Raw genomic sequence first — 14,731 nt, 5'->3', positions numbered from 1 at the left:
GTGAAATAAATGTAGGGATAACTCCATTTTACAGGAAACCTGGTCTCTTCAATAAAAAAGTTCCAGTACTGAGACTATGTTTTAGAAAAGTCTGACAGAACAAATGCTGTAGATCTTGCAGCAGTAGTCACAAAAAAGGATGTTTGCTGAATTTTTAAAGAAGTATCTTGTAAAATGTGAGCCTGAATGGGTGGGTGCCATGAATGTTTTTCTGCCAGTGTATTTGTTGCTGAAGCAGCATATATTCTGAAGGCAGCACTGGAAGAGAAGCTGAGTGCAAACTGCAGAAGTGGGCTGTTTTTCAGGGCCCTTGTCTACCAAATCTTCTGTTGTGAAGCTTTTATGAACTTTTCAGAAAAACCCTAACAGAAGGTGAAGGTGAGAATACAGAGAGAGTTATAATTGAGAATATTGCATTTGAAATCAACAGCTCTGAGAAACTGTCTTGGAAAGTGTGTGAATTGGGTAACGAGGTGCTTCCCTTGTAATGCTGTACTCACTGACAAGTATTTCTCATAGTGGGAGTAGGGGGAGAGAGAGAAAGCACGTTTACATCAAATTTCAAGTAATTTTTCCTCACTGTTTGAAAATTAGGAAAAAGTAGAAAGTGAGGTCCTCAATTTTCCATTTTGCCAGCTGTTGGCAGGGATCCATCCCATCTACTGTGTATCCCTTAAAAATGACCAATAACCAAACTGAGCAGATTTGGTTTCAAAATCTGCAAAGAAGACATGAAACATTCTGCTCCTCTGCACTTCCAGAATGATGCTTAAATTCGACTTAGTTTTGAAAGGTTAGCATAAAAGAAGCAACCCATGTGAGTGAGTTTGGGTTTCACAGCCCCAATACAGCTGAAGACATGCAATCCTGCAGCATAAAAATGACCAGAAATGTTAAATCTTGGGTGCAGCATGTCAAATGTAACGTTGTATAAGACTTCCTTTAGAGTAGGATTAATTTAAAAAATACGATAGATGGTGTCCACCTCTTCCCTTTGCTGCCACAGAATACTAGTATTTAAAGCTTTCATTGTAACAGATTTGTTAGCTAGCTGGCTGTAGGAGAAGCAGAGCACTTGTAGAACAGCAGTGAACTTGATAGAAGGTTCCAGGCTGGGACCTGTGAGCTGCTGTTTGACTGTCTTGGAGTCATGCTCTCCAAGTAGCTTTGTTGGAACTGTGTGTCTGAAACTTAGGGGCCAGGAAAATGGAGTATTTTAAACTCCCAAAAAGGGCTATAGGAAGGAAATATTTATCCCCACATTTGGAAATGCATCTTACTTTCATCCCTTAAATTTACTCAATTCCGCTGCAAGAGAGGTCAGCTTAGAAACTTTACTGCTGGTTCTTATCAATTCCAGATGACTGAGTCACAGTTACACTTGTCCATTTTTTTGAGCCAAGATAAATTTTTCAGTTGTCTCTTCAGTTGCTTGCTCAGCTTTGATTATTCAGAGTTCATTTTGCAACACAGCAAGTGAATGCTACACCTGGCTATGAAGTTTTTTGCATTACACTGGATAATGATGACTTCAAAATGCCATCACATTAAACTAATCCTCCTTTCTTATGGAGTTCTTGATGATATCCCCTTGGTAGCTGTGTTCATGAAAATAGAATTTCTGTTATACGTCAGTTGGCACAGATTGTCCTTCCTGCAGCCGTTTGCCCAACAGCTTCAGTCCCTTGCTTCATCACAAGCATTTTTGGCTCTTGACAGATTTTGATTCACTTTCAGCAGCCTTCATGTAGATTAATTTCAAGCAGTCTTGAAAGATCTTCTCTATCCAGTTGCACCTGGAGTTTCTCCAGACTTACTGCGTATTTGCAAACTGCTCTGAAAAACTATGCCGCTCTAGAACCACAGCATCACATCCGTGTGAATCAAAAGAGAGTCCCCTTCTTTTAAGCTTCTTTGTCTTGTTCCTAGTTCTTTAAATATGGTCTTTCCAGATGTTCTCAATCTGACTGGGAAAGAGAGATCTATAACCACTTACCCTGACAGAATGATATTTGATATGGGGAAATACTGTCTTGGAGCTTCATCTGAAGAAATAATTTAACCAGAGTACATTCTTGTTGAATACTTATGCTATTACAGGAGAGACATCATGTGCAGTGCTTTTTCCAAATTTTCATCTTGAATGGTGACTCTTCCTCCCTGTTTTTAGCTCTTGCTAGCTATTCTAAATGTTAGGTTATCCCATCGCTGGGATATCTCGTGTGGGTAACCCAATATACTCCTTAAAATTCATGCTCCTACTGGCTTTCAAGTGACATCTCCTTCAGAAATGTGCTTGTTTTCTGAAGCAGGCACAGTGACAGTGTGGATTTCATCAGTGGCCACATAAGGAAATTATGTACAAGTAAATACTACTGCCTCAGAGCAGTCATACAGTCCTGTACCTGATGGATTTTTCCAGCAGCCCGGGAGGGTTGCAATTGCCGCTTCCTTATTTAAAATCCACTGTGCAAGTCAGATCCTGCTGAATGCAGCTTGAAGGAAGGAGCTCTTTGACCTCAGAAGTGAGTTTGGGTTTGGGTTTCTTTTTGAGTTGCAGTCAGGACAGACTCCTTCATAAATCTCCAGTCTTGTGCACACAGCCTGCAGTGAAGCAGTGGTGTCTGCAGGACTGCTGTGCTCCCTGTGAAAGCTTGGCATTCTGGGGATGTTCTTGGCCCCCTGAGCTCTAGGAGCTTTCCAGAACCACCAAGGTAAAACTGTTTGGGATATGCCCCCAGACTAAAACATCTTCAAGCAGAGTTCCCACAAACAATGGTTGCTCTTTATTCCCCCTGCAAAAAGTGAATCACAGAAGTATAATTGTTTTGTTTCTAAGATAATTATCTCCTGAAGGTTTCTGTTTAGTATCTTCCCCCTACTCCTCAAAAAACCATCCTTTTCAGAAGAATGAAGTAGCAGTAATTGTCTGAGCAGCCCTGGACATGGGGAAGGCAACATCTGCCAATCTGCCTTGCGTTTTCTTTACCGGAAATGTTTTTCCATATGCTGCTATTTAGAGTATATGAGATGAATCAACTAACTTGTGAAAACTGCAGGAAAGGAATGGGAGATGGGGGTGGAGGTGGTGTTCAGTTTGAGTTTTTTGCTTCCTACTGCACTGTGTGATTATTTCTTGCACCAAAACTGGCATTTCATGGTAATTTAGGAGGAATAATAAAATCTTCTTCCCATAGTTCTGTGGGTAAGGGGGAGCAAGGGGAAAAAAATACTTGAAAAAACAAGCTCAGTAGTATCAGGAATCCTATTCATGTGTAACTTTTTGGGCTCTTGACAGTTTTACTGAGCCTAATGCTAAGTATAGACTGCAATTATAATATATGGCTCATGCTCAAATGTCAAGGTACTATTTTGGGCTCAGTTTCTGAAATAAAATAAATCCAGTCGCAGTAGTTAATGGGGAGAGAGGAGCCATCTCTTCCGGGAGAATAAGCTGTAGGAGAATGTGTTTCATTTTATTGGATGTGGTCCTGTGCTGACGACCTACCTGCATCTGACATGGGCTTTCACGTGGGTGTTCTGTCCTCAGCCCTAGGGGAAGTCTCCTGGCTTTTTTTTTTCCCTGATGACCCCCCACATCACAACTTGGCTGTTTCCGTGCCTCGTGTAATTCATCACTTCCAGTGCTTGCAGGCAGGCAGTGTAAAAAAAGTTGATGAGCAATTATATTGATGTCAGCGGTGACAATGGGTTTCTTCCTATTCCTGATGTATAGCTCCTCTTGTTCTTGTGAATAGAAGAAATCTCTATATTTAGTTGGCTTTCATTGTTTGATAAGGGTCTGTTTTTGAAAGGAAGTGTAGATAAAGTGGATAAGTTTATTTGGCTTTCTACCACAAACCTCTTGAAGTATTATTTCAAGCTGACCCATGTTTACTGCTTGAGATGCCTACACCGTGAATTTTTTTTAAAACTATTTGGCACACCTCTCACAGCTTTCTGAAGAGGTGCGGTCATGCTTACAGAAGTATTAATTATCCCATCTGGTAAGCCATAAACATCAGACTTTTAGGAACACGTTTCCTCATAAACTTGCACCATTCTCCCGGGGAAGATCACTACAGCACTGCAACCATGGCTTTGTAGAGCTTTCTGATTTAAATATAACCACCTTCTCCCCTCTCTAGTTCAGTCATTACCAGCTGGAGCTTCTGAACCCTTGGTGTCCTTACGCTTCTAACTGATTTCTACATTTTGGCAAAGGTTCAGCAGTAATAATGGTTGTCGTAAAGGGCTTTTTATTCCACTGGGATTTGTTGAAACCCTTGGCAGTTTCCTTTTCCTCTGCTGTTGCAACAGTGTGGGTTTGGTCATAAATGACTCAGCGCAGTTTTGCATAGTGAAGCCAGGTGTGGACACCAGCTGTCTTGGTATTGGGGCGTAACTAAGGTGTCTTTTGGAGCTGAATATCATCCATCTTTTTCTCCTATGAAAATTTGATTGCAAGAACATAAAATTAATATCTTTATGCTATTTGTAGTGGAGCACAGGGCTTATTCTAGGTTCATAAATCTCCCCTTCTTGTTTGGTAAGGAAGACATTATTGTGAGTGTAGCTTTTCTTTAATTGCAGGAGGATACATACCATTACCCTACCTTCATGAACCCTGTTCTTGGATTAAAAATTCTTTGGGGAGCTTCATCTATTACAGATTAATGTCAAGGGAAAAACTTGGCAGAAAATACTGTGAAACCTGTTGTGTTCTATTTTTGTTTCAAGAGAATCAGAGCAGTGGCTGCCTTCTCAGAAAGTGTATTCTTTAGTTAATCTTAGTAGATAATGTTTCTTTATTTTTATTTAAGAGATGATGATGACCAATCGCGAATGAAGAGCAAGACTAGTTGACCTGTTACCTTCACTTGCAGAAAGATGCCTTGTAGTCTCATGTAGACTCCACTTCATTCATTTGAAAGTTTAGTCTTCATCCCAGTTACAGTTGATTCCATCAGACAACTACATTTTTATTATTACAGTATTTACTTTGGTTTTCTTTCTTTTTTTTTTTAAGGGCCAAATAAAAAAAAAAATCCAACTTTTTCCTTGACAATACCACTTTTCATAAGACTCCCCAAGAAGTAGAATAGCACGTGCTAATCTGCAATGACCTGAATAATTCAGTATTGGACCCTGTATTTCTTAAGAGCTCTGTGACTTTTGCAAGATCGGTGGGGATCTTACCAGTGTACAGAATATGTGAAGGGAAGGTGCAAAGAAGAGGGAGCCAGCCTCTTTTCTTTGGCATCCCGTGACAGGACAAGAAGAATGGGCACAAATTAAAACACATGAAATTCAATCTGAACAAAACCAGTTTCTGCTGTTCGGGTGGTTAAACACTGGAACATGTTGCCCAGAGAGGCTGTGGAGTCTCCATCCCTGGAGATACTCATGGACATGGTCTTGGGCAATCAACTCTTGACAGTGCCGATTGTACAGGGGGTTTGGACTGGGTGACCTCCTGAGGACCCTTCCAACCTCAACTGTTCTGTGATTCTGTGAAAACTCTCTCCAAGGTACATCTGCTCCATAGTATTTTCAGAATTGGTATAGCAAGAACAGCTGTTTCATGGAGTAATTCTGCCAAAAATGTGTGAAGTAATTCATGCTTCTCCTTTCCATTTCAAACAGAAAGAGCAGTCACATATATGACTTTTTTAAAAGAAGAGGCTTGACCAATTTTTGCAACAGCTTAAATGATTGCTGTTACCAAGGTTACTTGAAGGTATTCCTAATATACTGAAAACTCTGTGTGAATCAGTGAGGTACAATTTCAAAATAATGTAGCAAACAGTGTTAGTGCGTTGAGGAGTGAGGAGAGATCCACTACAGGACCTCTTCAAGATATGTTAAGTGCTGGTACAATTTTACAGTTTCTCGCTTTATTCATCCCACTCTTCTGGATTGTAATTTGAATTTGACACAGTCATTAAAACTTCTTCCAATCTACTTCCCTTTTGGTTTTAGGATGGGTTTCAAGGTGTGTTGTTTTGTGGTTCTTTTTTTTTTCCTTTAATCTACTTTCAGTACAAATTGGAAGCACAATCTGGTTTTACAATCGAGAGAGAACAAAGTAAATACACTGAGTAGCTAATATAAGTCACTTTTCCTTTTGTACAGTTATTTCATGTGTCAAAAGTTGCTGTGTAGCTGAAAGGTCAGATGATCCCTTCTTGCAGACACCATGATCCCTCTTCAGTACCTTCTTTTCTAATCATTTATGAGACCTTAAGTGCTGTTTCTTAGATGCCTATTGCTCCCTCACATCATCTGGATTCACAACTGTGTTTCTAGTGAAATGTGTGAATAGACATTGTCTGTGACTTCTGCCATAAAATTGCCCTTGCCTGTCTAATCTGGATTCTCTCTGGTGCTAAAGGCATTCTTTAAATATACTTGCACTGTGTGGGTTCCTGCTCTGAGCAGCCTTGGCAACTGAGCCAGTTTGATGAATTTTGGCTATATTAAAAATAAATCTACTCTTTGCTTCTTCTCAGAAAAGCTGTTAAAGGAATTTTTTTAGGAGGAAAGGGGTAAAGAAGGTAAACATGCTTTTAAAAAAGTCCTGTTTATATGAGAGAGGCATGAAAACAGCTTCTAGAAATGATGAGAGAGCAAGTTGCCCGTCGGTTTTCAGGAAGTTAATTTAAGTAATCAAAAAAACTTCCAAGGTTTTGTAAATTACTTTTATCCTGAATCAGGATGAAAATACTATTTGGGGGTGTGAAATCCCCTCATCTTTTAGGATTGGAAAGCTTTGAGAGTGATGGTCATCAAAGCTTTGAGAGCAGCACCATCTTGGCAGGAGCTGTGTGACTGATGATCTGGTGGGTGCCAGACAGAAAACGAGCAGAGAAAGGGCACGTTTTCCTGTCAGCTTTTTTTTCCTTTGAAAGTTGAGCAAAATGTATGGAATCCTGCAGACACCCTCTTTTTTTACCACCTGAACAAAACCAGCGTTTTCAGATATACCCAGAAAAACCTTCTGTGTCAGCTCTGAGAGGAACCCTTGGCTCTTAGGGTTTTAGATCCCCACGAATGCCAAGGTGTACAAAACGTGATCATTTGTTTTGTACAACTTGTTGGTCAAATTTGTTATCCAAGAAGCAACTGTCTGAACAAGTTGAAGGGTTTATTTCTTCTGCTGCTACTCTTTATGTAAAAGATTGCTTTGTGGGTAGGATTTTCATTTGTGTCATGCAACTCATATTTTAAATAGCAAAGAGATATCAAGTTCCATTCATAATACCTGATGATAGTTTCTCTGTTGCACAAATTACTCCAACAGCAATTATTTTGCTCTTTTACCCTTTACCTGACTTTTTAGAGTGCGTTTTTGTAATTTCCACTCTTCTAACAGTATGAAAATGTACACAGATATCTGATTTTGTAACCAGATATTTCTCCATCAACCAGTAAGGCAGAGTGCCTAACGTCATATTGTGGATCATTTGTTGCCTGGTGGTGACAGTGCAGTCTGAGATGAGGTGATAACATTATGCTAATCTGTATGGCGAGAGATTTATCACGGGGCCAGATTAACATGGCTACAGGTTTCCTATAGGAAGGTGAGCGTGAGCTCAGCACAGAGGAGCAACTCCTGCCTTCTGCCATCTCCTCTTCTCTCTGCAGAGCAAAAGGATGCCCAGCAACTGGGTGCAAGCAGAAAACAACAGGATTTCTTGAACATACTTTGCAATTTTTTAATGTAGCTAGAAGACAATGGCTCTCTCACACTTAGTGCTAACTGAACAGAAAGCACTGATGCCATATTGTCTGGCCTGTTCCCTCAAGGGATTTCTGAAATCCTTTCAAAATCTATCCACCCCTACAAAGAGATGTGCAGTTGTGTTATTTCTCATACAACTACTAATTTGCATCTAAAAATAACATTGTGCAGATTCTGGGAACGAGAAATACAACTTGGTGAAAGTAAAACAGGGGTGGTATGCCTTTTAGGTTAGATTTAAACTGAATCTGTCTTCCATGTGGACATACTGAGGTAGGGAAGCACCACCCAAACCCACACAGTTTTGTTTGTAGGCTGAGGGGGAGAACCTGTCTTGCTTGGCTCAGCAGTAACCGGCTGATCTTATAAGTTTGTTCCTGGCTTGTAAAATCAGTCTGTGCTACTGGTCTGATCCTTAATCAGCCATGTGCAGTGAACTGCAACCCCTGAATGTGTTTGGTGGTACTGTTTTATAACAATCTAGAGTGAACTCCCTATTGAAATACCAGTAAGTTTGAGAAAGATGCTTGAATTTTGTGAAAAATATAGAAGATAATTAATTTTTTGACACTGGACTTTGGAGCATGAACTGAATTGCCAGCAAGTGACTCCTGAAGTTGGAGCAAGGGCCACTAAGATGATGAAGGAACTGGCGTATCTGTCAGATGAGGAGAGGTTGCAAGAGCTGTCACTGTTCAGCCTGAAGCAGAGAGGGCTCAAGAGGGTCTCATCAATGTCTATAAATGCCTTGTGGTGGGAGGGAAGAGGAAACAACCAGGCTCTTCTCAGTGTTGCCTGCTGACTGGGCAAGTGGCAGAGGCACAGAGTAGAACACATTTTTTACTGTGAAGGGTGGTCAGAGACTGGAGCAGATTGCCCAGAGAGGGGACCTCCCTCTCCTGGGAGCAAAAGTTTTGTTGTTTTGCTCTCAAGCCTATATTAACTTCTTACTAGTTACACAGCTTGACTTCAGTTTTCTTAATGTTTGATAGGTTATACTTCAGTATTCATTACTGTATGAATATGAAGCGTATCTTCACAATTTACCTTCTTTTCTCTCTCCTGTCTAGGTTCTGGGAACGCCTACAAGGGAGCAAATTAGAGAAATGAATCCAAACTATACTGAATTCAAATTTCCTCAGATTAAGGCACATCCATGGACTAAGGTGAGTCTATATGATCTGATTAATAAAGGCATGGGCTCAAAGTGAAAATTCAAGGAGTTCAGTTTGGTCAGTGATTTGGTGGTTTTCAGTCTAAACTGGGTGCCTTTGAATAAGCTGGGGACCTGCAAACTTTAGATGTAGCTGGGGAGAAGAAGGTATTGAAGGAGTGCACTGTAATGTATATTGGTCTGGGGTTTTTGAGGTTGCCTATAGGTGGGTTATTTTTTGTTTTAACAATGGTGTCTGTGTGTTTATAGCAGATTGCAATATATCTACATCCTGTCATGGTATAAATTGATGTGCACAGAAGTCACACAGAAATGAGAAAATGTTCCAGTGATACATATGACACTTTTGTAATACTGTTACATATTGTGAAGAGGGCTGACAGTCACTTTTTTAACTCCTTCACTCATAGATAATATTCTATTTGTACTCCTGTAGGTTTGCTGTTGAGGGGGGGGGTTTCTTGGAGTTACTTCTTAAGGTTTCTTGTTACCTAGATTTCACAGGGAGACACCAGTGCAGTACGTGCAGACAATATTATAACCTCCACGATCAAAAAGGAAGCTGCTAGCATTGAAACAAATATATTGCTACACAATTAATCAGTCTTCCACATATCAAGGAATGATGAATATTTGACTTGGGACAGAGTAACAATCATTTAGTTAGCCTCTTGGGTGTGGAATAAATTAAATATTGTGTCTTAAACAATTGAAGCCTGGGTAGTTAATGTTTTATTTTTGCTACTTGAAGAATGTCTGATATAGTCACGGGGTATTTTCATCATATCTCAACACTCAGGTTTCCTTCTGCTAAGAAAGTAATATCTGTGCATGGAAGGATTGCATTCCTAGCTGAACACATGGTCAGGTCAGATTCTTTTGGACCAAATGCTCTGTTGTGGTAGAAATTCTGAATAAACTAATTAAAGCTAGTTGATAGGAGACCATGTAAATGATAGGTACATGTTAGGGCAGGTACTACATGTCAGTATTTTTGCAACAGATTCTCCAATGAGTCATGTACCACGTGAATTCTCCTTTTCCCCACTAATTCCTTGTTTACATTTCCATATCAGAGTTATTTTCTGTGTGTTGGTTAAGTAATGTGTAACAGCATGGGAGCTCAGTAGATCCAGCAAGGCTTTATGTTAACAAAGGAAAAAATTAAGACAGAAGTCTCTGGGAGCAGTCTCTTCAGTTTTGAATTGCATCATGATAAAAATCACAAAAATAAGTCCAAAAACCTTGTAGCACTGAATATTAGGGTTGCATCTGAATTCCTGCATTAAAGGTGTTTGGATTAGAGGGGATTAAATTAATATGCAGTGGAGTAGAAGTGCAGAGATGTACTGTAGAACACAGAGTTAAGCATCTGATCTGTGCAACTCATCTTATGCCTGAATAGTCTTAAGAATCATCTGTGTGCACTTGATGGTCTGTTAGACCACAGCAGAGATCTTTTGGCAAATGGAAGCTTCAAGAAAAGACTGAGACTTCGTTCTATTTATAAAGAATGCTTTTGGGTTGTTGTAAAGGATCATAAGTGAAATTAAGTCAATTACAAAGAATTGAGAGGAGCTTGCCAGAAGATCAAATCTGCATTCTCCATTAGTGCACAATTAGTTTTGAAGAGTTGTGCTTGCAGCGTAGCTTCTCATTCTCAAGTCATTCTGCACACAGCTCTTCCTGATGTCAGCTGGGTGTAGAATAGAATTTAAACCAGTTAATTACAATTGGGTTACATGATACTTCATTTATGAGATCTGTACTTATTATGCAAATGCTAAATTAACAAAATGGATTATCCAGCATGGTGTTGGTAATGATGCTTATCTTCTCAATGTATTACTTCTCAAGATCCTTCCCTTTCAACATTTTGAGCATGTTGAGATGTGAAAGATTTTAGCAGTAATATGTAGAATTGGTATTTCTTACCCAGTTGTATTGGGATAACATCTGATGACATGTTAGTGAGCATATGCAATCCTCTTGGAGGTTCTGTATCTTAGAATTGAAAGGTGTGTGAGGAAAAACTTCTTTAGAGCTCTGACTTTGAAAGAAAAGGAAGGACTGAAGAAGCGAAAGTGCAAATATTGTTACTGGTTGTTTGGTTTTGGGGTTTTTTTGTTACAACTATGTATGTAACTATAGTGCTACAGGTAGTTTACAACAGGACTTGGACTTTAGGTTGCCACTTCAAAGGCACAAATCCTTGCCATCTAAGCTAAAGAATTACTGAAGATTACACTAGATAGAAGGTCGTTATTTTTGTGGAGTAGTTATGACCAGAGGATTCAGCAGACAAAAGTTAATGTTTTTTGTGTGGAAAATCTTTCAGGCATCTAGTTTTCAGCATGTTTGAGAGAGAATTACTGAGAATATAGTAACTCCCAGCTATAAGCTCTTAGACACAAGAGCATTCTCCTTGTTGTTTTGTGGTGTTTAATATAATGTATGTTTGTCAAAGTTGAGGAGTTTGTAGGTCCTAGGAGTTAATTTCATGCAGTGGAGATGCCCAGTATGCAGTCTGTAACTGCTTGCTTCCAGGCCAGTAATCTATACAAAAGTAAGGTCTTTGGTTTGCTCTTGTTTTCAGGGAACTTTCTTGGTCTGCAAAAGTGTATGTAGAAGACAATTAAGAATTTTTTTTGGAAGCTGTAGTATCTATAAGTTGCATCTGAAATTCTGTGGTGCTGACTTCGGTTGGATGTATCTGGTTCTGGTTCTTTTAGATATTTCTGGCAGGCATAAGTATGTTACTTTCCTACTCAGTGTTGCTGTGGTGGTGTAATCTGCTACATTTGCTGTTATGTGCTAGGTGAAGGAGAATGGTGGCTGGTGCTGTAGTGCAATGAAATACATTCTGGGTTTTTCAAAGAGCCAGAGAAAGACTGGATACCGACAAGTCCATGAAGGAATATTGTTTTGCAGATTCAGTAAGTTTCAGGCTGAAATTGGAATTTTGAGCACAGGCTTTGTGGAAATTTGAAGTCTCCCTTCATAGATCCATCTTAGACTTTTTAGTAGAAATGAATTGGTATCATCCTAATACAGCATTGATAGACAGTGAGATGTAGTAGTGTGAAGAAAGAGATCTCAAATTAACAAGGTTAATCTTTAACCGTTTCTTCATAAATTATGAAAGAAGTCAAAAAAACTCTAAAAAATATTTTTCTGTGCTACAGCAATGAGTGTACAGTGCAGACTGTTTTCAGACTGGTTTTCAATCTGTTGACCATTTGAGATTGAAGTACTTTTATAACTTAAGAGCTGGAATCTCTTGTTATAAAACATACAGAGGCCTCTCTCTAATCTCCAATATGGTTCTGTGTTGCCCAAGCACCTGTGTGGTTTTATACCAGTTTATGTGCATGAGGCAGATGACGATGGGAGTTCAGCATGTCCCTGGCTAGCCAAAGAAGAGAGAATCCAAACTTTCCAGGAATCTTTCAAACCATTCTTCCAAAACAGGACTTCTCTGTTCTTCTCCTCTGGCACCCCAACCCTACAACCCCAGTCATAAAAGGAGGAATCCAGGACATTTTGGTTCTTTGGCCAGGAGGGTCCTCTTCAGAATACCAGTGTGTTGAATTTAGTAATGTAGCTATTCTTTTCACCCAAACCTCCCTTTGTTTTCACTTCACATTTTGTATTAATGGAGGTGCATCCTATGGCTTGACTGCCTTGGTCTGTGAAGTAAGTAGCATCATGTTATAAGAGAAGCAATTCAAGGATGTGAATAGCTTTTGACTGACTGATAACTGTCAGAAAAAAATAGATAGGCTTTTAGACACACAGTCATGTCTTCAAGTATATCTTGGGTCAGAAAACCTGCCCAGTTTTTCCAGTGTTACCAACTCATCAAATAAAAGTTACTATCCTTTCTGGAGATATTGTCGCTGTCATTTTTATTAGTCAGACTTTTGCTTGTGTCTTTCAGCCACCTAAACTCCTTGAGCCTTCTCTGTTCTTGGAAGTGCAGTCTGATCTGTGCTACTAATCTTTATACCTGTTTCGCTTCTTCCAACTAAGCTTCACCTATAGCATATAACTGTGTGACAGGAAGGCCAAGGAGAAAATCTGGGATCAAGTGCAAGGTTGTAAATCACAGGGCTGTTGAAGTTCAGCTTTGGCAGTGAGCTTTCTCTGAAGCTTCCAGCCCTTTTGGAGGGGGCAGAGACAGAGGGACAGCTGACAAAAGGTCTGAATGCAGGCTTCATAAGCTTGTGGTAGATGGGCGTTGCTTACCGTGGCCCCATTACAGCTGGCCTTTATCCTAGCATTACTCAGAAGCTACTTTCAGGTCTCAAATCCTTGGGGTGATGACAAACAAAGAATGTGCTGTGATTATTTCCAGAAATACGTAAAATGTTCGTCTGTGACAGCCTGGCTTTCCCCTTGCATCCAGCTAGTAAAGGATCTCATTTGACTAAGATCGTAGTAAATGTAATATACGTACTTAGTTAAAACCCCTTCTGCATGGGGGAAATTACTTGTTTGTATTTTTTCCCCCCACCTAAGGATACTGCCACATGTTTACCAGTATAATGGCAGTATAATGAAATATGTACATATATATATATATGCTGTAAGCCCATGGTTCATGATGGCAGAACAATACAACAGGTTGTAACAGCAAAGACAGTTTCCTTTGCTCAAATCTTAACCTCTGCCTTGTCTCCATTATATAGACATGGAAGCAGTTTCCACTGCAGGCAGCTCTTAAAAATGGACAGTGAGTTTCTTCAGTGTGCTGTGGTTTGGTGGCCTTTGTTTCTGATCTTCTGAAAATACTTGCAAGATGGTTCAAACATGCAGGCATTTTTTAAATATACTTCTGGTGAGATAAATTTGAGTGTACTAAAGAGAATGGCTTGATTTGCCATCCCCAAATCTATGGTAGCTGAATAGGTGTTGGAATAATAATTTTCAAGTCAGCACTGAGATGGAAAAAGACAAGAGTCATTTATCTGACAGTGGAAGAGAGAGGGAGAAAAACTGTCATGTCTAGATTGGTTTTGAGCATCTCTGCCCTTCTGCTGTGCACTCTTGTGGATGAATACATGAGGACTTTTCTCTGCAGCACTTTGCCTTCACCATGAAGTTGTGGGACACTAGGGCAGGGTTCCTCCCAGCTTTGTAAGCACTTCCCTTTTTTTTTTTTCATTACTTATACTGTTCAGAGTACTTTTCTGTCTGTCTTCAAGTCAGCAGAGGAAAACAGTGTCTAAGATGAAACTAGAGATTGTAGCTCATCCCTTCTAGCACTTTGCCAAAGCAATTGGCCACTTCTGGCTGCAGCTGAAGTTGTGCAGAATCATGGTTGGCTGTATTATAGAGTAGCTTTGGATATTGACTTTAGGATCCGTATTTCTGCCTGTATTATGAAATAATTTCTGCTAATACTATAAAATACTTGCCAAATATTTTAGTCTCTGTATCCTTGTGTATGTGTGTATTCTTTGTGTGTGTATTAGCATACTAATCCCTTTACTTTGAATATTGAATGTTTCTGTGCTTGTATCAGACAGTCCTGTCGTCTTCCCCACACTCTGGGATTGGGATGTAGAGGCTGGTCTCTCTCATGAGCATGTTTTTCCACTCTCCAGAATCAGTTTCATGTCTTCATCCTGTCCTGCTCTCCTTGTTCTTGTCTTGTCTAGTTCTTAAGCAGATTGTTTTGCTTGTAATGCTTCCAAAGTGACTGCTCATACTGCAGATTCAAGGAAGAATACCAAACAGTAAAATGGATAAACAGACAGCTCGTTTTGTCACTTCTAATTATGACTGATGACAAAAGAAAGCAAAAGCAC

The 14,731-nt window shown here is 39.7% G+C and overlaps 1 protein-coding gene across 2 annotated transcripts in view; it reads left to right on the top strand.

The window, feature by feature from the left end:
- Positions 1–14,731, top strand: part of GSK3B (glycogen synthase kinase 3 beta) — a 154,238-nt gene that overhangs the window by 113,904 nt on the left and 25,603 nt on the right. For both annotated transcript variants that reach the window (XM_027681239.1, XM_027681238.1), the window contains exon 8: positions 8,815–8,910. In XM_027681239.1, coding sequence (XP_027537040.1) covers positions 8,815–8,910 — 96 coding nt within the window. The remainder of the gene's footprint in view (positions 1–8,814; positions 8,911–14,731) is intronic.

This window comes from Neopelma chrysocephalum, unplaced genomic scaffold (genome assembly GCF_003984885.1).
Source record: "Neopelma chrysocephalum unplaced genomic scaffold, ASM398488v2 Primary Assembly neopelma1_60, whole genome shotgun sequence".
In the NCBI taxonomy this organism is placed as follows: domain Eukaryota; kingdom Metazoa; phylum Chordata; class Aves; order Passeriformes; family Pipridae; genus Neopelma; species Neopelma chrysocephalum.
This window is presented reverse-complemented; position numbering and strand designations above follow the sequence as displayed.